The 22,986-nt window shown below is 41.8% G+C and overlaps 1 protein-coding gene across 17 annotated transcripts in view; it reads left to right on the top strand.

The window, feature by feature from the left end:
* The window catches only part of Magi1 (membrane associated guanylate kinase, WW and PDZ domain containing 1), a 504,671-nt gene that overhangs the window by 447,944 nt on the left and 33,741 nt on the right, over positions 1-22,986 (top strand). For all 17 annotated transcript variants that reach the window (XM_090323644.1, XM_090323635.1, XM_090323681.1 and 14 more), the window contains one exon: positions 16,313-16,344. In XM_090323644.1, the coding sequence (XP_090179770.1) occupies positions 16,313-16,344 (32 nt within the window). The remainder of the gene's footprint in view (positions 1-16,312; positions 16,345-22,986) is intronic.

The following is a 22,986-nucleotide window of genomic DNA, read 5'->3' as shown; positions in this document are numbered from 1 at the left end:
GTCATTAACTCCTCTTCATTGCATTCCTTTCAGTGTTTTTTTTTATTTTCCTCAGTGATTTTGTTCTTTCGCCATATGCAATATTCTTTAGTTCATTCAGTAAACTTTAGTGCTATGATGATATCTTATTGTACATGATGCATGGAAGTGAATACCTAAAATAGACTGTGCTTAATCACATTTTCCATTTCCTTCTGCTTACTTCTTTTTTTCTAGAAACCTCATTTGTATATTACATTTACTGTAGAAACTCCAATATACCATTTTGTGATGTTCATAATTACGGAAAGATTGTTCAAAAGATCCTTTCTCAGTGCCGTGGGGGTAGCAGTCATAAGGAAGCTTCAGTATGGACCAGTCACACGGCTCTGTGACAGGAGGGAACCAATCCCTTTAGTTACTTACATTGGCTCACTGTACTCACTGTACTCAGTAACTAGGGCTTGAATTTGGTAATTGGTTTGTTTATTTGCCTCCAGCATGATTAGACCATGGAAAAGCTGTATTTAAAAAGGCTTCCTATAGCCAGGTACCTGTGGCTCACCCCTGTGATCCTAGCTGCTCCAGAGGCTGAGAGCTGAGGATTGCAGTTTAAAGCCAGCCAGGGAAGGAAAGTCCATGAGACTCTTATCTCCAGTAAACTACCAAAAAAAAAAAAAGCCAGAAATAATGCAGTAGTTCAAGTGGTGGAGCTCTAGCATTGAGCAAGAAAGTACCGGGGCCTTAGTTGAAGCTTCAGGACCAGCCCCTCATCCCCCCCAAAAAAAGCTTTCTTATAGCTACATAAACATTAATCCATTTTTTCTTTATTCATTTGGAAATAGTTGGTATTAAATCTGTACTCTTTTAGGTATTTTTGTTGTTGCTTAATTTAAAATGAACTTGCATTCTCTGTAGTTACTTTTGCCATAGATACCACTTTTCCAAAGTGGCAGATGACTGCATTAAAAATAACAGCCCTGCCCACGAGTGAATGGAATCTTATGTTTGTATGGTTTACCCTTGAAAAACAACTTTTATTTCCAGTTGGCAATGGTAAGCAGTAAGAGAAGACTGGCTTTTAACCCAACACTAGCTGCCAGTAACACCACCCTTCCCCCATTTATAGCAACTGCCAGTGTCTCCTGACATGGCCATATGGCCCCTGAAGAACAAAGTCACCGCTGAGTGCCATTGTTTTAGTCCTTTCCATACCCATTTGTTTTTGATAATCGCAGATGCTGTGTTCTCTATTTTTTTCCATATATTTTTTATTGTAATTAATAGAAGGGTTACATGATATTTGCCAGATAGATGGTGCATTAATTCCCATACATTGATACCCTTTCACATGTTTTGGTCCCCATTTCCCTCCCCCACCCCCACACCTTGCAATAGAGCAAAACTTTGATACAAAAGGCCATATAGTAGGACACTGAATGAAAGGATTTCTAGGATATAGAAACATAAGCCATATAATGAATGAATGTTGTTCTTAAGGTACTATGTTATCTCATCTCTTTTGCTGTCCCTTGGTTATCTCATATTGTTACAGTATCTCACTTTGTTACCTGATATATCTATTGTTTTTTTAACATATAAATGAAATCCAAAAGGATTTCTGGATTTTTGTTGTTGTTTAAACTTGTATAGGAGAATGTTTGAGATTTCCCCATTTCTTCTCGCTCTTTTCAGGAACAGAAGGAAGTAGCACCTTGGCTACTTGTGCTGGCCCACAATGACCAGGGTTGAGGAGAAGGGCTGTGTTGGAGGGCCTTTGCCACAAACTAGCTAGGCCAGCCTTGGGCAGTGTGTGTGAGCTTTTAGATTGTGATCTGAGATGTAGGTAGAGTTCTGCCCTCCTCAGCACTGCAATAAGGATGGCATGAGACAACCCTTCATACCCTTAGCCTGTCGTGCCCTCCCCATATCACAGTTCATTGTTTTCTGGGAGCTTCCATCGCAGTCCTCCACTTTACTAGCCAAACTATCAAAGTCTCATGAGCCCTTCACTTTGTCAGTTTGGAGGGAGCTTGAGAGAAAGGAGATGCCAAAGACACTACAGTTTTCCATACTTAGAAAGGAGATGCCAAAGACACTACAGTTTTCCATACTTTTGACCCATTCCTGTGAGGTAGAAAAGGGTTGAGTGAAGGCAGGAAGCAGAGGCCTCCCTGGAAGAGGTAACAACATGATATTCACGTTATTCTAGTGTGAAGGACTCTTCATAGATTGTATTCTTGCTCCTCTTTAAAATTTTGTTTTCTTGGCTTATAAACTGATAGTTGTCATTTGCCTCTCTCCTTTGAAAGTCATTTTTTAAGATGTTCTTTCATTTGCAGAATAAAGAATTGGCAGTCATTGGTCGGTACCCAATTCTATTTCATGAAAATTTGCTGGTTTGTGAAAGCTGCAGTCCAAAAGGCCCTGCAATAGGGAAGACGCCCAGAGGAGGTTCTGCATGGGAGGAATAGAAGGGCAGATCCACTGACACTAAGCAGATGGCGTTCTGGGAACCTTTTTCCAATGTTCCCAGGATTTCCCTAAGGAGATGTTAAGTTCAGGGTTAGGAATAGGATGAGAAGCCAGGTGTGGTAGCTCACACCTGTAGTCCTAGGTACTCAGGAGGCTGAGATCTGAGGATCAAGGTTCAAAGACAGCCCAGGCACAAAAGGACCTGAGACTCTTATCTCTGATTAACCTCTAGAAAATGGGAAGTGGGGATTGGCTCAAGGTTAGGGCAGTAGCCTCAGGCTGAAGAGCTCAGGGACAGTACCCAGGCCGAGTTCAAGCCCCATGACCCACAAGGAAAAAAGAAAGAAGAAGAAGAAGACGACTAGGATGAGATTTGTCACTCACTTTGGGTCATCCTTACCTAATATAACATTTAGTCCTCCAACCCTTTCATGAAATTCTTTTACCTTATTTAAGTTACTGGAGTAACCTAAAGACTGTTGAATCCAAAACCAAAGCAGGAAAAATTGAGTATATTTAGGACTCCCCAAAATATGCATGACTGATTTTTTGTATGTAAAAGAAAAATCTCAGAAACTTTACAATAGCTTTTAAAAATTCATTTGATGTGTTTGCTTACATTAAGATCTCCATCTGCATTGACTAGAGAAACAACAGAAAACAGCCAAAACCAGAGCACCGGGGAAACAAGAGGATCCTAGCATTTGAATCCACTAGTGAGAAGTGCATTGGCTTGAATGCTGACTGGGTCAGCCTGTATTTCATTTCCATTGTACATCTTCTTCCCTGCCATAAATGCCGTGTTCTATTTTACATCTTGTTCCTGGCTAAAATATTTCGTTCAATGTCCTTACATTTCTTAGATTGTTTTTGCGTCTTCAATGCTCTTGACTTATAAAAAGTTATTTGTAACTGCATGGGGCAGTGTTTATGGGTGAGGGGGGTGGGGGAGTAATTCCTGTAGTTGAGTTTACATAAATGAATTGGCACATGAGTATGGACTCACTGAAACTTGAATTCTAACAAATGAACAAGGTATGAGTCCTGCTTTTCTTTTCTTTTTTTTGTTAATGGCTGTGTAGGGTAGCAATTCATTAGAAAATGGCAGTGTCCAGGTTTGGGGGGTCATGTATGTGTCCTAGCTACTCAGGAAGCAGATATCTGAGCATCGTAGTTTGAAACCAGCCCAAGCAGGAAAGTCCATGAGACTATCATCTCCAGTTAAGCACCAAAAAGCTGGAAGTGGAAGTATGGCTCAAGTGGCAGAGCACAGCCTTGAGTGAAAAAGTTAAAGGACAGCTTCTAAGCCCTGAGTTCAAGCCCCGGTACCAACACAGGAAGGAGGGAGGGAGGGAGGGAGGGAGGGAGGGAGGGAGGGAGGAAGGAAGGAAGGAAGGAAGGAAGGAAGGAAGGAAGGAAGGAAGGAAGGAAGGAAGGAAATTAATTATATATCAAGGAGAGAGCTTCTTCCCTTCAGTTGTTTACATATTCACTTAGATCTATTCAGATATTATTTTAGCAATAGGGATGTGAAGACTTTTAATATCTCCGCAGGAGACTGGCAGAGCCGTTTATCATATGTGGAAAAACCTGACCCTTCAGTAAATGGCTTATTTGGGTCTGGCTTGCAGTTTTTGAGTAACTCAGGGCTGGGGGACTCATATCAGATTGCTGATGTTAACTGCGACCTGTGCTATAAGAGAATCGAGACTTCCTAAATTTAAGACAATAGAATAAAGTTTGATGTGTTGCCAGGGGTGTCTTTAGTTGCAATTAGGCAGATCTGCAATAAAGTTAATTGAAATTGTCAAATAATATATGCCCTTTCAAAGTTAGCTGGCAATTCCTCCTACCCCCCAGACCTCCTCCCAGTTTTGCTGAAATACATTGTGACAGGAGTAATTGTCATATCCATTGGGTGTTCCTTGCTCAAAGGAATTCATGACTTTGCTTAAAGGAAAGCACTGACATTCTCTTTACCAGTGTTAGCTTTTTGTAAACAAGGATGAGTATTCAGAGCCTTGTAACTCAATGCTATAATGAAAGTTGCTTTCATAAGGGGAGATACAGAAGCCCCCTCACCTAAAGTATTATTTAGGCTCTCTGGGCATCTTTAGGAACGTTTCCATTTTTTGAAGCTAGGAGCTGGGAGTTTTCTGTTTGAGCTCGCATGGCTAGCTTAGTGATGTGATGGACAGTCAGGACACCAGGTGGCATAGTAGAACCTCATTCTCTGTGCTGATGGAGGCAGCTCACCCATAAATCAAGAAGCAGACCCAGGATGTGAATTGTTAAATAGTCATTGCAGTGATGATGGGGATGAAACCGAAGGCCAAGCCCCCCTCTTTTCCTCCCCATGGCCTCCTTGCTTTCCCTGCAGCCCTGGAAATACAAATTGTCTTTCTAAGCGCTGTACACTTACCAAATCATTCAAAAAGACTTTTTTCCCTCATTTACTATTATTTTGCATGTGTGCTGGTCCCAGGGCTTGAACTCAGGGTCTGAGCACTGTCCCTGAGCTTTTGTGCTCAAGGCCAGTGCTCTACCATTTAAGCCATAGCTTCACTTATGGCTTTTTGGTGATTATTTGGAGATAAGAGTCTCATGGACTGTCCCAGGCTAGCTTCAATTTGCTATTCTCAAATCTCAGCTTCTTGGGTAGTTAGGATTACAGGTATAAGCCACCAATACCCAGTTCAAAGGACATTTATTGAATTTAAGGCCAGATTACTCTTCTAGGATGGGCAAATTGACCAGGTCCCTGAAATACATATGATGCACAAGTAAATAATAACAAAAGACAATATTAGATAATAAGCAAGTCACGAAGGATAAATTTGGAGTGTGATATAGTCTATTAGAAAAAAGAGGAAGAAGAAGAACAACAACAACAACAACAAAAAGAGAATTAGGTTGTGTGAATCCAGCATGATACCAAAATGACCACTTCAGGATGAGCATTAGAGGCTCACTCCTGCAACTATAACTAGTCAGGAGGCTGAGATCGGAAGATCGCTTCAGCATGGGCAAGAAAGACCATGAGCTTCTCATCTCCAATAAATCATCCAAATAGCCAGTAGGAGAGCTATGGCTCCAGGAACAGAGTGCTAGACTTGAAGAACAAAACTCAGGGACAATGCCTAGACCCCAAGTTCCCAGTCCCAGGACCGGCATACACACACACACACACACACACACACACACACACACACACACCACTTCAGATCAGCTGAGGGCCCAATGGCCCCTCTGAAATGACCTTTAAGGAGCCCCCTAAAGAGAAGTAGCCACACATACACAGGGCTGCAGGCATACTGCTTAGGCTGAGGAAGAGAGACATGTCCAGAGAACTGAAAGGAAATGGCTTAAGAATAGTGAGTTGAGGCCTGGCTGTAACATGGGGGCCAAAGGAACAAAAGTAGGAAGTAAAATGAAATAGCTAGGCAGGTTCAGACAGAGGAGGGCCTGGGGGGACCTGAAATTTAATGGAAGTCTTTGGTAATTCATAGTATCTTGAAGCCAAGGGGCATGCATGCCAGCCTCTGTGTGGACAGTGGCTTCAAGAATGCTTGTCAGAGAATGCACTGTTGAGGTTCCTGTGGTCATTTCAGGCAGAGAAAGAAGTAGTAGTGATAGAGGAGATAGACTAGATTCTAGATATTTTGGGGGGAGTAGATAGAGCAGTTCTTAAGTTTCACAACTTTGTGCCTTAGAAGGATAGAATTCCCCACAATCTCCTAGACTTCTTTCCTCATCCTATACCTAACTTACCTTGTTAAAAATAACCAGTCAGGATAAGAGTTGACCTTAAAATCAGCAATGTTGAAACTAAGGGTCCTGCTATGTATTTCCTAACCCAGAAACTTCCCAGCCCCAATTACAGTGATAGGTTTTCCTTTGGGGCCAGTGACCTTAAAATAAAGGCCCACATAGCATCCTGTTTTGGGGAAAGGAATCCTTATCATTTTTCCCGCTGTGAGCTATTTTGAGCTTTTATTTCATAATGACCCCTCTACATTCTGGTGCAGTTTGAAGTCAAACTTTCAAATTTGAAGGAAGTTCTCTGGAGTTTGAAGGGAGCCATTGTCTCTCCCATCCTGGGAGAGCTATATGAAGGAACTCTTGATAAGAGGAGTGGATTTCATGCCCATTCCTCAAGCATTTGCATAAAAAGAAATTCATGTTTGAAATACAGGTTTACACCTGTTTACACCCAACATCAAGCTGTCAGTCTGATACTTAGGAGTATTCTTCAAGTGGAAGTGTTTGTAGACCGAGAAAAGACCCTTTTCATAAGCACTACAAGTATTCTCAGCCCATACAGAGTCTGAGAGCCTTTCTAGAGCCAGATGAGAAACAGGCCTAATTCCACCATTCAAAGAGCCATCTTAGTGGGACTATTTCTTAGAGAAGGAAGATTGCCCCATAATACATGATAAATGATAGGCGAAAGCACATTTCCTGTCCTACAAAATATACTTCATATTCACATATGTAATAAGGGTTTGTAGCCATATACATGTTTGTAGATGGAAAGATAACAGTTGCTATTGTGTGTGTGTGTGTGTGTGTGTGTGTGTGTGTGTGTGTCTGTGTGTTTAATGATTCTGGCAATTAAACCCAAGGCTTTCTGCCACCTAAGCCAGTGCTGTACTCCCGAATTCCACTCTCAGCCCTTACTCACTCCTGTGTTTTGTGACTCAATCATGAGAGCATCCTGCCATTTCAGTGCCTTTCCTGCAGTGGCCATTTGTTTCTGCATAATTGCATGAATACATTTCATCCATTGTACCAACCTTGGTGGCTCTGCAGCCCAAGGTATTAAAAACATCCTGTCTCTTCTCACCTGTGTCAGTTCAAGTCTTACAATTTGGAGGTGAAAAGTCCTGTAAACCATTAGGTATCATAAGTCTTGTAAGCTAATTAGTAGTCTCCAAGTACTGTGTAACTACTCTGTAGCTGTCAAACCTTTACATCCATATTCTTAATCTTCTTCAGAAAGGGTAAGGTGACAATGCATCAGGAGGTCTTTATTCCAAGCCTTCAGGTTCAATCATCCCTCTAAATTATAAGCACCACTGTATTTTATAATGAGCATTAGTAGATTCCCAAAGGAAAACTTGTCTCCATCCTGGGAGGAGGGGCCCACTGGGCATGGTACTCCTGTTCTTGGCATCCGGCATCCTATGTACATTAAAAAATTACACTGCAGAGTTGGTGATGATATTTGGCTAGTGAGAGGGAAAAATCAAATCTGCCCAAACCAGGATTCTTTTTCATTTTATTTTATTCAATTGTTTGCTATATATAGCGTTTATAAGGTCCTTTAGTGAAAATGTGCTCTGTCTTGCTTGGGTTCGGGCTTGGATACCTTAAAAGTCATCATTATTTAATCAGCTATCCATGTTTAGATGCTGCTGGCTTTCAATGGTAGCCCACGCCTCCTGCTTTGTTTTTCATATGTGATTTGATTCCTTGTTTCTATACTCTGCTAGCAACAATACTACTCACCATTCTGAATTATTACCATTGCTTTGTGTCTTTGCATAGACTGTGAACTCTTCTAGGGCAAAGATCTTTCTTTCTTTCTTTCTTTCTTTCTTTCTTTCTTTCTTTCTTCCCATCCTTCTGTTCTTCCTTCCTTCCTTCCTTCCTTTTAATTTTCTGTGGGTCATGGGGCTTGAACTCTGAGCCTGGGTGCTGTCCCTGAGCTCTTCAGCTCAAGGCTACAACCCTACCCCTGGGCCTAGATACTGTCCCTGAGCTCTGCTGCTCAAGGCTACTGCTCAGCCTCCCGAGTAGCTAGGATTACAGGTGTCAGCCACTGCGCCTGGCTCGTGCCCCGTTTTCCGTGATCTCTTTAGTAATGCTCATAGGCCTTTGGGAACTTGCAAGCTATCTTGTATAAATGACCAATCACATGGCTGATTTCTTTTCCTGCTTCACATCACTTCAAGAAATACTTGCTTGGCCACCCAAGATCCAGCCTCTTTCCCATTACCCTTGTTGTCATCACAGAAACTATCCCAGGCTGAACCTCCCTGTAGAAAACAGGACCTTTTTGGTTATGTTCATTGCTGTGACTTTCATTCCAGCTCCTGACACAGTAGAGCAGAGTTTCAAGTATGTGAGTGTATTTTAACTCTAGCTTTCGGTGGGAGAAACTAGGGCTGATTTACCCTCTAATTCTTAATTTTTACACTGATGCTAGCTTGGATCAGTAAGAAGAGGTCAGTTGAAATCTACATGTGGTTTACATATTCTTCATTAAAGAAAGAAAATAAGAAACCAAAGCTAGTTGGCAAGGATTGGTATAGGCTGCTTCTGCAGAAAACTTAGGCTAAGGTAGCTTTAAAGCCACTGGTTTGCAGTTCCCTATCAGTTCTTCTTGGGCTAGGGAAGTCCTGGCTTGTTCTCACCTATCTGTCCTTTGCCCTCCAAACTTGCACTTAGGTGGTCTCTCTCCTTTGATTCAGTATCATATAACAAATCAATGCATTGCTCAGGGCTGGAAATTTAGCCTAATGGTAAAGTGCTTACCTAGCATGCACGAAGACCCAGGTTTGATTCCTCTGTACCACATAAATAGGAAAAGCCAAAAGTGGTGCTGTGGTTCAAGTGGTAGGGCTCTAGCCTTGAGAAAGCCCAAGGACAGGGCTCAGGCCCTGAGCTCAAGCCTGGGACTGGCAAAAAAAAAAAAAAAAAAGCATGACTCAGCAGACAGATTATCTTGACCTACAGTAGCATGTTTGCTGATAAATATTAAGATGGGCACCATTTATTCCTGCCTGTAATGCTAGCTATTCAGGAGGCTGAGATCTGAAAATTGGAGTTCAAAGCCAACCCAGGCAGGAAAGTCTGAGAGACTCTCATCTCCAACAAATTACTCAAAAAAGGCCAGGAGTGACACTGTGGCTCAAGTGGTAGAACACTAGCCTTGAACAGAAGAAGCTGAAGGACAGTGCCCAGGCCCTGAATTGAAGCCCCAGGACCAGCCGCCCCCTCCCACCCAAAAAGTACTAGCGTTCTACAGTTTCTCTGATAATTATTTTTAGTTGTACCTTTTAGATGGTTCTAGGAAATATCCTTCTTACTGTATGTAGACATACAGTACTCCCTTACTGAAAATAAAAACTTAGGTAAGCTGGGCATGGTGGCTCACACCTGTAATCCTAGCTACTCAGGAGGCTGACATCTGAGGTCAAGGTTCAAAGCCAGCCCAGGCATTTAAAAAGTCCATGAGTCTCTTATCGCCAATTAACTACCCAGATACCAGAAGTGGCACTGTGGCTCAAGGGATAGGGCTGCAGCCTTGAGCTGAAGAGCTCAGGGACAATGCCCAGGCCCAGAGTCCAAGTCCCACAACCGACAAAAACCAAAAACTCAAAAACTTAGCCCAAATGAGTCTCATCCTTGGAATTGCTTCTAACACTATAATCATATGTCCAGAGAAGGCCGATTTAACCTGGGAACTGAAAGCCCAATAGGACGGGTAGCTCAGGGCTACTCATGCAAGTTTCACAGACTCCTTGAAATTAATATGTAAAATAGTGTGCTTCTGTGTAGCTTTGCTTGAGAGAGCTTCAAACAGCTTTTTATTCCATTTTAACCCAAGGCCATCATCCAGTAATTTAGTGCCATAGACACTTGAGTAGGAATAAACTGGGAAAGCTAAATCTAGTGTTGCACTGGGCTGCTTAGTTTACACCATTGTTCCAGCACATGAAATGTTGCCTTCACTCTTTAGTAATGCTTAGCTGGTTGTGATTATAGCTACATTATACTTAAACTTGAGAAATTTGAAAAACTCTGAAAGCAAAACTATAAATTCCCCATGAATCCTAATGTTTAGAAATAACGTAAGTACGTATTCTGTAGTCTTTGGGGAGTTTGACATATGTATATGGCTATCTGCATATCTACCTTTTGATGTCAGTACTGGGGCTTGAACTTAGTGATTGGACCATGTTTCTTAGCTTTTTCTTTCACTCAAGGCTGGCATGTGAACATTTGAGCCACACCTTCATGTCTAGCTTTGTAGTGTTTAATTGGAGATAGGAGTCTCAAGCACGTTTTTGCCCCATCTAGCTTCAAACTGGGATCCCAAGATCTGAGACTCCTAAGTAGGCATATTTACTCTGTGTGTGTGTGTGTGTGTGTGTGTGTGTCTACCTATCCTTTGGCCTGAACTCTGAGCAAAATGCTCAAGGCTAGAGCTCTACCACTTGAGCCATAGCTCCTCTTCTGGCTTTTTTGGTGACTTATGAGTCTCACATATCTTCTTTTTAACACTGAATTGAGTTACTGTCTCTTCCTCCTCCTCTTCTTCCTCTTTTTTGTTGATAATAGAGAGGATTGAATTTAGGATCTCATCTGCTAGGAAGGGACCATACCACTTGACCCATGCTTCCAGCTCCTTAATTTATGTTTTCTATGCATAACTTTTACCTTTCCTTTTATGTCATATATTAATACTATCTCCAATCAGTAAGTAGTCTTTGTTTTTAATGGATTCATGATTTTTCATCTTACTGACATAAAAAGTCTTATTTTCTCTATCCTCTGTTCTTGCAAGCTCAGATTTTTTCCAGTTTTTATCTATAAGAGAATGCTGTGTTTAAGATATTTTCATAGCAGTCTTTGCAGGGATTCTGCTTATTTTTTCCCTCAGTACCGATTCCTCATATTGAGTTTACTGAATTGAAGGTAGCTGTACTTTTAGGGCCCTGCATTTTATATTACGCATTGGATTATGCATTTTAGAGCAGTGGATTGTAGGGATTCATAGCAGCTGAGGTGAAAATGTGCTCTGAGGTCCACTGAGCCTCTTGGTCTCAGAGCCTAACACCTTTCAAGATCTCACAGTACCCTCCTTTGCAAGACTGGTCTGTGGACTGACTCTCTCTACCCCTCTACCATTATACATACAGTTCCTGCCTTGGCACACTATGTTACCGGACTCAGCTCCAATCCTGTCTTGGTACATGTTGCCTTTGTAAAACTCCACAAAGGACCCCATGCATCCAATGACACTTGGATTAGTGACCCAGCCTCTTCCTGAGACTGCTTGAAGGAAACCAAAATGTTTCCATTTAAGTGCTCAAATTTAGAAACCTAATGGAATAGAGAATGAAAACCACAATGAAAAAAATGCAAATGAGTGCTGCAGTAGGTTGTTAGCATTTGTAGATCCACATTGCATGTCAGGATGACTTTGGGATTCATGCTTCCAAAGCCCCTGCTCAATGTTTCCAGAGCCCTTCGGGTAGTGAGGTTTGTTGACATTCCCACTTCCTTTAACTACCCACGATCCATCCAGAGCAGTGCTCTCTGCTGCAGAAGATCGACTAAAATGACAGTGCTAGGCTTCTGTTTATCTTTCCTGGTTGGTTGATACATTGAGCTCCTACTTCTACCCTATCCCCATGTAGTCAGTAGGATAGGCACAAGTATTTCTCTGAATGGAGTGTCAACTGGGAGTAAAAGGGCAGGCCTATAATCCCCCATCACTTAGAAGTGATGGGAAGGGAAAGATGAGTTTGGTCTTGTATGTAGACTCATTTGAGGGAAAAGAAGCAACTGGTGGCAGATTCAGAGGTCTGTGACAGCTCTGGAGATTTAAGAGTACAATAAAAGATTCTGAAATGTGCTGCAGTTGTTCTGCGGGCTGTTTTTGTTTGTTTTGTTTGGTTTTGTCATGGGGCTTGAACTCAGGGCCTAGGCATTGTCCCTGAGCTCTTTCACTCAAGGCTAGCCCTCTACCACTTGGTGTGACAGCGCCACTTCCCCTTTTCTGATGGTTAATTGGAAGTAAGAGTCTCATGGACTTTCCTGCATGTGCTGGCTTTGAATTGCTATCCTCAGATCTCAGCCTCCTGAGTAGCTAGGAATATAGGTACAAACCACCAGTACCTGGCTTTATTTGACTTTAAAAGACTTTTGTTTATAGTGATATCTGTATGGATGTGTGTGTGAGTGTGCATGCGTGCATTTGTAAATAAAGCTTTTCTTGTTGCAGGAGATACTAAAATAGCTACCTAAGATCCCATGAGCCAAAGAAAATAGATGTTTCAGTGTATAATCATTTGGTCTTTGTTAGTAAATGCATGTGTGTTTTATTATGTTTTTATGTTTTTCATATAATTTATCCTCATCCATTATAAAATTATAAAACTTCACCAGTGGTAACATTCTGCCATTTAGTTAGATATCAACATGTTCAGGAGCAAAGTTTATGGCCTTACTATTTAAAGGGAAAGTTTTCTCCTCCTCATGTTCATTGACCAAGTCTTATCACCATTTGCCATTTGTTTTCTCCAAAGGAGTACCTTGTTGTCAGGGAGCTTTCAAAATTCAGTTCTCTAGCTTTTCTCACCTGTGTGGATCACACTGTAAAAGTTTCCTGGGGCCCCTCAGAAGTAGCATTTGTTGCCATCTGGGTGCTAAAAGCAGATAGGTGCCATCTGTGAAAGCTGTCTTCTGCTCCGTCCTTACCCAGAATGGACCAAATGAGCCCATCTAGAGGTGCCACTTCTGCCCAGATGCTTCGCATGGAACATGTGACATGATTTATAGGCTGTAAACCTCCTGCTCTTGCAGGGTGGACCAAGTCAACATTCATCTAAGAAAAACTCCAGATAGGACAGGAAGTGTAGGATAGTGCTGCTTCCTGTGCCTGTACAGAAAGAGAACTTGCTGTTACCTCTACCCAGACAGGAGCTGAGCCATGCATGTATAGGTCTGGGAGAATTTTGCCAACCTTAGACCCTTTGGGTGTTTTCCATAGGTCTCCCAGCTAAGCTAAATTATAAATTGTATTAAAGAGGTTTGTTCCAGCATTCATATTTATTAGATTTTAAGATTTAATGACCATATGGGCCTAAAACAAATCTTTGATTTTTTTTTTAAAGCAGTCAAGTGGATGCTCTTGATTTTGACTATTTAAATATTAATTTGTGGTCATAACCTACTTTTGGCTCCTGTAAAAGGTGTGGCTTTTTAAAATGATGGTTTTCAGCAACTCACAAGGAAATAGGAACCAATGTCTCCTTGAATTAAAAGAAAAAATTCTTATTGTTGGTAGAGTATGTCACTTGAGTCTTCTGGAATGTTTCATGGACCATATCCTGAGGAAACCAGTTCTCCTGTATCTTTCAAGCTGGTTTTGTATAATAAATAGTGCAAGGGTCATTAATTAATTTATTTTTATTTTCAAATCTGTGTTTTCTGCTTTAGTGGAATGTCAATGTGGTGTCCTTGCAGAATTCTAAGTTAAGACTGAAGTGTTTGTTACCAGTCTCATGAGGCTGTTCGTGGAAGGCGAAGGGTGGATGTGTGTTTGAGTATGTCTGACACCTGCCTTCTACTGTACCTACCATTCTGTGGCATACTGTTCCCACTAAGCATTGTGTTTGGAGGTCATCCGTATTGTTACCTGTAGAGTGTGCTCATTGCTTCCAACCTTTGTGCTTTGTAGGTTGGCTACACCATCATTCATTTAAAAATTATAGTAGTGTCCAGCTCTCCTTTTTCCAAGAGTGGGCAGTGTTGGTGATAGTGAAAGAAAAGTGCCCTTTTTGTTATATGTAAGAATTTCAGGTGACAAGAATTGAAGACTGGCCAGAGGGGGGTCTTACATGATTAGCAGAATATATATTGAAACAATTTTCCCTGATTCCACTTACCTAATTGGAAGTTCTTTATGAATTTCTGGAAATTCCTGGGATCCTAGGAAATCAAGTTCCTAGGATCAGTAAAAGCTAACTATAGTGAAACCTTGTTTATTCCAGTGGGAATAATCTGAATTTAACCACATAACAATATATAATATGTGTATACAATGATGCACACTCGCATAACTTGACCAGTTCCTTAAGGAATGAAAGAATAAAAGTACCTAATAATAATTTTGAAGGCTGAAGATTTATTAAAATTGTCTAGCCAATTCTTAAGTCTTTAGGCCTTTATATGTTAATGTCCTTAGAAAATGAAATTTCCCTCACTAGAGCCAGATAACCCTACCTACTTCCATTTGGAATGATGTCATTTAGCCAAGGATGGTGACAGAGGTGAACATTGGAGTTGGGCCAGGTCAGAGGCTTTTATTTTATCTTATTATGTTACTAATCCTATGAAGTAAGCCTTGTTCCTTTCATTTCATCAGAGACGGAAGCACAGGGCTCCAGAGTGGCATGCTGAAGATAGCCTGAGTTTGTCTGGCTTGAAAGGGAAATATTCTTTCTACTTGATCACAGTTCCTTAAATACGGTCCTAAAATCCACAGGAACATTTGTCTAATGTTGCAGGTTCCTAGGGCTCTGAGAATGGAACCTGAGACTCTGCATTTTTTTTACAAGACCCTGAATATTCCTTATGCATTCTGAAGTTTGAGAGCCACTCTGGCAGACTCTCATTTGGTAATGTAAGGAGCCTTGTCACCAAGTGCCCCAGTGCCTCTTAGGCAGGCAGTCTTGTCATGCCTCACTTGGCAGTAGGCACCATTAGCATTGCTCTTCTGGGTGGCTTCCTCCTTCCTCCCCCACTTCCAGTGCCCAGGATTATTTGCGCTGACTTAGCATGGCTCATGGTTTGACAAGTCACTTCCCAAAGAGTTGAAATAATGTTCTATCAGAATCACTTTTCAAAAGCAGGTTGAAGTTTCCAGTGCAGAAGTATCACATCTCAAGTATCTGTCTCTTTGCCACTCTGTACAGATGGAATCTGCATCTTGTGGTCTAATTAACCCCTGCTCAAACCAAAATTAAAAAAACAAAAAAAAAAGAGGTGGCAGCTAGAAGAAAACAAATTACTTTTGAAACACCCATCTGTGTTTTATGTTTTATTTTCCTTTCTCACCTCCCTTTCCCACACTCCCCCACGAAAGATTCCCTCATAAGCCTACCCCTGCTTGCTGCTCACTTTCTTAGCAGTGAGGAGTTCCCTGGGCTCTCATTCGGCTCGACGACCCCCCCCCCCCCAACTAAGGACAGAGTTTGGGGACATCCAGCCAGGTTCAGTGAATACCATTGCTTCCTTTGCCTTTCTCTTTCTCCCTTATTATCTTGTTTCTCAGCTCTGTAGATTTCCTTTTCATCCCCGTATATCATGCTTTCTCCAGAGGGTCTAGTCCAAACTCCAGCCCTTTCCACTGACTTAAGTATGATGTTGCTGCTGATGACTGACAGGCATCTGTCTGGCAAGGTGCTGTGATCTGGAGGGAATCTTAGACCAACTTGGTCTCATGTTCCTATTTCATCCTTTCTTGCTGGCAAAAGAGCATCCGTTCAGCTCATCCAAGTAAAGAAGGCATTTTCTCTCCTGAAAGGCAGAGCGAGAGAGAGAGCAAGAGAGAGAAACAGAGAAAGAGACATGAAAAAAGAAAGAAAAGACAGAAGAAGGAAAACATTTTAATTTTAACCATGTACTCCTTCCTCTGTCCTGATTGGTCCACTTCAATTGACAAGTGGATCGTGAGGGAAGGAAATATCCTAGACTTAATTGTAAGTTAAGTCTCTCTTAATCCAGAGGAGCATTTGAGATTCTGTCCAAGTGTTCAATTTCCCAGGCCGCTGAGGTCTGTGAATTTCTTTTTCCCAGCCTCCAGGCTGCTGCAGTACAAGTCAGCATAGCTAATGCAGATAGATCTTCTGCCTCTCGCTCTCCTCCTCCCTCTGCTTTGATTCGATATGAACAGCCCCGGTAACTCCAATGCTAGGGAGAAATCTGACAGAACTCTGCAGATGCCTAGGTGGCCATGAAACACCTGGGGATTGTTCTTTAAGAAAAAGGTAACATTTATATGCTAATGATTTCTTCCCCCCTCCCTCCTTGTTTGCATTTTTTTTCTCTCTCTCTCCAGGGCTGCCAGTTCCTAAGAAGAGCCCAAAGTCGGTAAGGACTTGTCACTTACTTAATGCTTGTTGGGGGTGGGGGTCGCTGGTGGTGGCTGCGGCTGGGTTTCCTATAAGGTTTCCACTTCACTAAATGTGATTCAGAGTGGAAGGGTGGGGAACAAGGCTGGGGCTCATTTTCTTAAGTTCTGGAGGATCTGTTTGGTCTACATGGTTTGGGGGCTTGTCTTTTAACTGTGTAGGGATTTGTGGACAGGCTTCAGGAACTAGGATAAAGAATGCATGTTGAAGTGTCTTCTCTATGCAAATATATCACAACTCTCCTTCAGGTGAATGAGTTTCTTAACTGTTTTAACTTGACATAAATGCTATTGTTTCCTTTGGGGGGAAAAAGAAAAAAAAAAAAAAAAGGCTCCACCTGCTTCCCGGAGTAGCCTAGCTCTCAACTGGTGTTCGCAGTGGCTCACATGGTTACTCATTCTCTCCCTGATATTTCTCATGTGCTGGATGAAATTATCTCCCAAATCAAAAGCCTGTGGGTTGCGGAAGCAGTGGCCATCATCTTGTTATAGTTCCATATTAAGGGAAGAGCAATGTTCCCTGTCTAGCACTGAGAATAAGATGTTTTCTCACTGTGGGAATGCTCTTTGTTGTTTTGTTGGGTTTAGCAGCATTATGCTGCAGGTATGGGGTTCTTTAAAAAAAAAAAAATCAATGTGCTGCTGTCCTTTCTAATCTGGTTTCCCTGAAGATGCATTACCTAGTTGACATGTTGGCTAATAGCTTAAAGGCTATAGTGTTTTGTTTGGTGGTATGAGCTTTGGCTCCCAGGGCACTAAGAGCAGATTAAAATGCTACTTTAAAAAAAAAACTCAGAATCTAGAACTCCGATGCCTGTGAAATTGATGTGGGCAGAAGAGGCTTCACAATTCACTGGCATTAGGACAAAGAAAAGGGGCACCATGTGGCTTAGATGATGTAGGGGAGGGAAATATTATAGTGTGGTGCCACCCAGAAAAGGAAGCCCTTTAAAACTTTGCAGCTTAGGGTGCTGTCACTGAATTTTCCCCACCCCACTTATCTCCATTCATAGCAGCAGAGGCAGAAGTTTATTAAGGAGATTGGGGGAGGGGCGGGGCAGTGAGGGCCATAGTGGAGCTTCTTGCATTCAAAGCTTTGCTTCTAAGTTCTCTCCAAAGAGGAAAGCCTACAGTAACTGGTGTGATCACTATGGCACAGCACCATGGTGACAGGGACACTGACTTCAGGGCTACTTCCCTTGTCAGCTTAAGTTAATGTCCAGGCAGGAAAGTGCTGGTTAGTGTCCACATTGAAATCCTAAAGTGGGCACGTGTGTGCATATGTCTCTCCCTATCCCTGGGTCATAGTCAGAAGGCGCTTCTGCCTTAGGAAAAATAGAAGCATGTGTGGAAGAGCTTTGAGTCAGAACCATCCGTCCCTTTTTCCTCCCCACCCCTAGCTGTGCCGTGTTGAAGCAAGGACTTATTTTACATACTTCACATGGCATGGAGTCTTGACAGAAAGATCCTAGGGAGACAAAGCAAGTTTTGCACTGGAAACATGGCATCAAATAGGCTGGTCTACATCTGATTGAAAGTTACCATACCAGGGGACTTTTGTAATCCCCCTGCATACCATCTTCTCAAACATGTTTTGGAAATTAGCTGGTAAACTCAAAATATACTGCCTGTGTGCACCAATTCAGTTATGAGAATTCCCTCTGACAGTTGATTTTAGATTTATTTATTTATTTATTTATTTATTTATTTATTTATTGGTAGAAGCCTTGTCATTAGCAAGTAGCAAGCCAATCACTGTGGCTGTATTCTTAAGGAGGAGAAAGAAAGAAAGAGAAACAAAGAGAGAGAGAGAGAGAGAGAGAGACAGAGAGAGAAAGAAAGAAAGAAAGAAAGAAAGAAAGAAAGAAAGAAAGAAAGAAAGAAAACCTCGCCTGTTTTGCTGTGGGTGTATTAGCTCTTAATCACCACAAGCTAAGAGGGTGCTTTGTTTCTGGGGCTCCATACGAACACCCAACCCCTTCTACCACCGTAGTGTGGGAAATGTCCTCACCAAGTTTCTGAGCCAGGATGGGGTGATGGTTTGCAGGGCATTGCTGGCACTCACACAGGTGCTGCACACAAGACAGAGGCTGTCAGCTAAGCGCTGCTGGTGCCATCATCTGGGATCACGGGAAGTGCTGTACAGGTGGGTTGAAAGCTTTCCTCTTTCCCGCTTTGCATTTGGTTGATGTCCTGCAGAGAGACAGAGGATATGAGTGGTCTGGGAATAGGAGGAAAAATCTATGGGGAAACTGGACGTTCTGGGACCAATGAGCCACTCAGATCACCACACTGGGTCAGTTCTGCATGCTGCATAATTCAGTGCACCCTAATTGTGCCTGAGTGTGACTCACATAGATTTCCCAGGATTCCTGTGAAACAGTGTCTGAATCTAGTCTTGATTTTTCTTTTTACTTTTTTTTTCCTCTTTGGAGGGTTTCCAGCATGGTTGGTTTCCTTGTATTTTTATACCCTTTTTATTTTTTTAAAGTGTTTCTAATAATTAAGTCACTGAGTTTTTATGAAAGCCGATGGGCTTACCTGCTTAATCTTGTTTCACCTCTTGAATAGTCCCATAGCTATACTCTTAGTGAGCAATTTCACCTACTAGATTTAGTTTAAATGCTGAATTTGTGGTCTAGGTACTCACTGGGGACAATGGTAGAATCCTAATGAAGTTTTATTAATTTAATATCTGGACTTCTATAACATGAGGGATTTTTTTTGCCAAATGGCAGAGACAGAACTAAGACATATTTGCTGTCAGATTTTAGATCTCTCTGGAAAACGAATTCTGTGGCCCAACTTAATCATCCTGACTGGAAGCTTATCCAATTGAGACTCTCAGTTTAAATGACACACAAACACACATACATGTCATAGGGATGGATGGGAATTGAAACTCAACGTTCTACACCTAACCCTGTATTTTAAATCACCTATGTTTTCCCAAGTCGCATTTCAATTTGTCCTTTCCTTTCCCACTGTTCCTTTGTCCATCTGTGTGTTTTCACCCATCCATCCAACATACGTCAGGGACCCACCCATACATTCATCTCATCCTCCATCCTTCTATTTCTCCAATTAATCAGCAAATCAGAAGAAGCACTAGAAATTCTGTAATAAACTGGATAGTCATGGCATAGACTCTTTATACCTTGTAGGGCTGTTGAGCTATTCTTCCCCAAAAGGATTCATTGTCAGTGTTAACCAAAATATTTGAATGGATGCATTCCATTCAGATAGTTGCTGAATATCTTCTATGTGCCAAGCCTAGAGCAAGTATTTAGTAGAAACCTGAACAGAAAGTATTTATGCCTGCATGGAAAGTAGAAGAGAGAAACGGTAACCAGAGCAGTCAGGTATATGTGAACTTTGCGTCATAGGGATTGAAGTCTAACAATTATCTATGCTTTCAAAAGTTGACAAAGCAATGACCTGGCACAGCTGGCTCATGCTTGAATCCTAGTTACTTGTGGACTGAGCTATGAAGATCATGGTTTGAAGCCAGCCCAGGTATAGAATTTGTGTGCTGCTGTATCTCCAGTTTACCAGCAAAAAGCAGGAAGTGGAGCTGTGGCTAAAATAGTGGAGTACCTGCTTTGAACAGGAAAGCTAAAGGAAAGCAGCCCAGGCCCCTGAGTTCAAGTTTCAGTCGCAGTGTGCACACGCGTACACCCCCCCACCCCCCCCCCACACACCAGACACACACACACACACACACACATTGCTAGGCAGAACTGTAGGACCAAATATATATATGTGAAAGATACCATTTGGTTCCTGGTCACAATAACACAGATTAAATAGTCATACAAAGCTGACACCCACCATAGACTGAATTGCTGTGATTGAGCTATGCAATTTGTTTGTTTCCCAGTGTCCTGTGCAGCATAGGAAACCCCGGTGTTTATTTCGTTGTTATCACTTGATAACAGAAAGCATGCCATATCTACTAAAGAGACAAACTTTCCCAATTACTTAAAAACTCATAACCAATTTCATGCAGGAACAAGGTGGTCTTTTTTATCTCTTTATAGCAAGCACAGCAAGCTAAAAGATCACAGGAAGACAGATTTCTCTTCCCCTATCTTTTGTCCCTTTTCTCTTCAAAGGATGCTCAAGGAAATGTCTAAAATCACTCATTACAACACTTGAGGGAGAGATAGAAAGGCCTTGTAGATAGCATTGGATAACTCTTGCCTCAGTTTATCAGCTTTATATGCCCTCCCTCTCTCACACTCTCCCAACTTTCTTCTCTCTCTCTCCACACCCCAGCTAGGCTAGCGCACAGTAAGAAGCATCAAAGCTTCTATAAGCTACAAGAAGCAACAGTGAGAATGGGAGATGAGAGCACAGGTTTATTTAAGGCAGCTGTCTTGTTGCCTCTCACCTCCCACAGTGACTCATGCTCTCTCTCCATGGAGTCCCTTGGAAAGTAGACTTTGCTATGTGTTACATTTCCTTACAACATTCAATGTGAACCCAAATTCATTTTCATATTCAGTCTGTGCTTCCCTTTTCTTCTCCATTAACTCCTTCCTCCTAGCTTTTGGGAAGAAAAAAAAATGTTTGATTCTTATCCATACATGGTAAAAGAAGGAAACAAGGGGACCATCCTATCCTGTGGCTTGGATCGGAGTCTCTGAGTTTCACATAACCTTTAATGACATTGGCTGCATACTTCCTCATCAGCACTTGGAGCTTTTCCTGTTGTCCATGTAAATCACTGCGGTGGCCTTGGGTCTTGGCAGATGAGTGAACTGTAAATAATTTTGCTTTAAAATGGATCAATTTGTCGTTTTTAAGCCACATGAATTCTTTTCATCATTTAAGCTCCTAAGTGCTGTCCCTACTCATTTGCTCTTCCGAGCAAATATTTTCAGTTCACTTTCTAAGTACCTCCATTTCAAAATCATTCTGTGAAATACTGATGAGATGAATTCCCCTACCCCCGATTTCCATTTATAAAAACTCCATCTTCTTGATTTTCCTGACCTGAGAGTAAGTAGGAGATGTAAGTAGGAGATGGGTATAGTTGTAGCTTGAAAAAGTCATGATATAAGCTCACAACCAGTGCACAACCAAGGACTTTTATGGAGGTTTTAAACAGAAACATAGTTCTTTCTTTTCTAGTTGACTATGATTTGAAACTCAGAAATGAAATTCTTAGTGTTGGTGACACCTGTCTCGGTATGTGATGTCATTCCTCTTCCCAGCTGTTCACTCATGCTAGAAACTTAGAGAATGGTACCTTATTTCCAGGATGCCCCTCTCTCTCTCCCCTTCCTCCTTTTCCTCTTTGTCCTTCTCTTTTCTGCTTCCTCTTTAGGCTGTGCCTATTGAATTTGGCACAGATACCTTTAGTGTCAGCATTCCTCTCCCTCACCCCTGCCACTGGCCCAGTCTTGGCCTCCTATGGCCTATGAAGTAGACACCAGCAATGGGCTCTCCCTGGCCTCTGTGCTTTTGTTCCTTTCCCCATCACTCTGTTCCTCTCCAGGAACCAAGCCAAACTCACTGGAAATACGTTGAATCTTGTCTTACTGCTATTTGAAATTCATAGAATGCTCCTGTGAAACCAAAAATGAAGACCAACGTCCTTTCAACCTGCAAATCACTTGCAGGATGCAGTTTCCCAGTTCAACTCCAGACATCCCCCCTCCCGCCCTTGCTGTGCCATGTCACGGCTTTCTCTTCTTCCAACAGACCAAGTTAATTTTTTCCTGTGTAGACTCTTACCATGCTGTGTCCATCTTTTGCCGACCCCTCTTTACTTCCTGCCTCAAGGACAGTGTATTACATTATCAATATATTATGAATGTCTGATTACACATCAGCTACACATTTGGGGGTCAATTTTCAGGAGTCCAGGTACAGTCCCTTCCATGTTTTTGCATTGTATCCTTCAGTGCCTAGCATGCACTATATATTTATTATTATAGGAATAAAGGCATCACAGGTTATCACTATATGAAGGTATAGTCTAATATTCTGCCGTTGACCTACTAGGTCCTTCTCTTTACCCATAGTACTAAAATGTACAAGGCGCTTTTAACAGGCCTGGAAATACATCTCTAATTATAGCATCTTATCTTTGGGCTAATGTCTTACCTTAAAAAAGAAGGCAGAGTGATACATACCTATAATCCCCAGCATACAAGAGGTGGAGAGAGGAGAGGGAGGTGGAGAGAGTAGAGGGAGTTGGAGTAACAGATCAGCCTGGACTACTTAACAAGACCCTACCTAGAAAACTACAAAGCAAACAAAAAACGAGGTGAAAGACAGTCACATGAGATCCAGGTCTGATTGTGCTGTTACTAGCTTGGGAGCAAATTTATTTTCATGAGCAGAGTCTTTGGGGAGGTAATCCAGAAAAGGGATGTGCATGCTGACTTTAATTGGGGACCCCTAGAAAGGAGAGTTTTCTTCTCAAAAATTGTAGACCATAACCAACCAAAGGACCACATCATAACTAATTAGCACACCTAGAAAATTTTGTAAAAGTTTTATTTTGAACATTTGTGTGCACGCCCATACTGTAGCTTCACATAGCCAGTTAGCTATATAGGACAGAATATATATCCAGATTGCAGAGTTTT

This window comes from Megascapheus bottae, chromosome 2 (genome assembly GCF_031878675.1).
Source record: "Megascapheus bottae isolate mThoBot1 chromosome 2, mThoBot2.hap1, whole genome shotgun sequence".
Classification (NCBI taxonomy): domain Eukaryota; kingdom Metazoa; phylum Chordata; class Mammalia; order Rodentia; family Geomyidae; genus Megascapheus; species Megascapheus bottae.
Note: the sequence above shows the minus strand (reverse complement) of the source record. Positions and strands in the feature narration are given on the sequence as shown.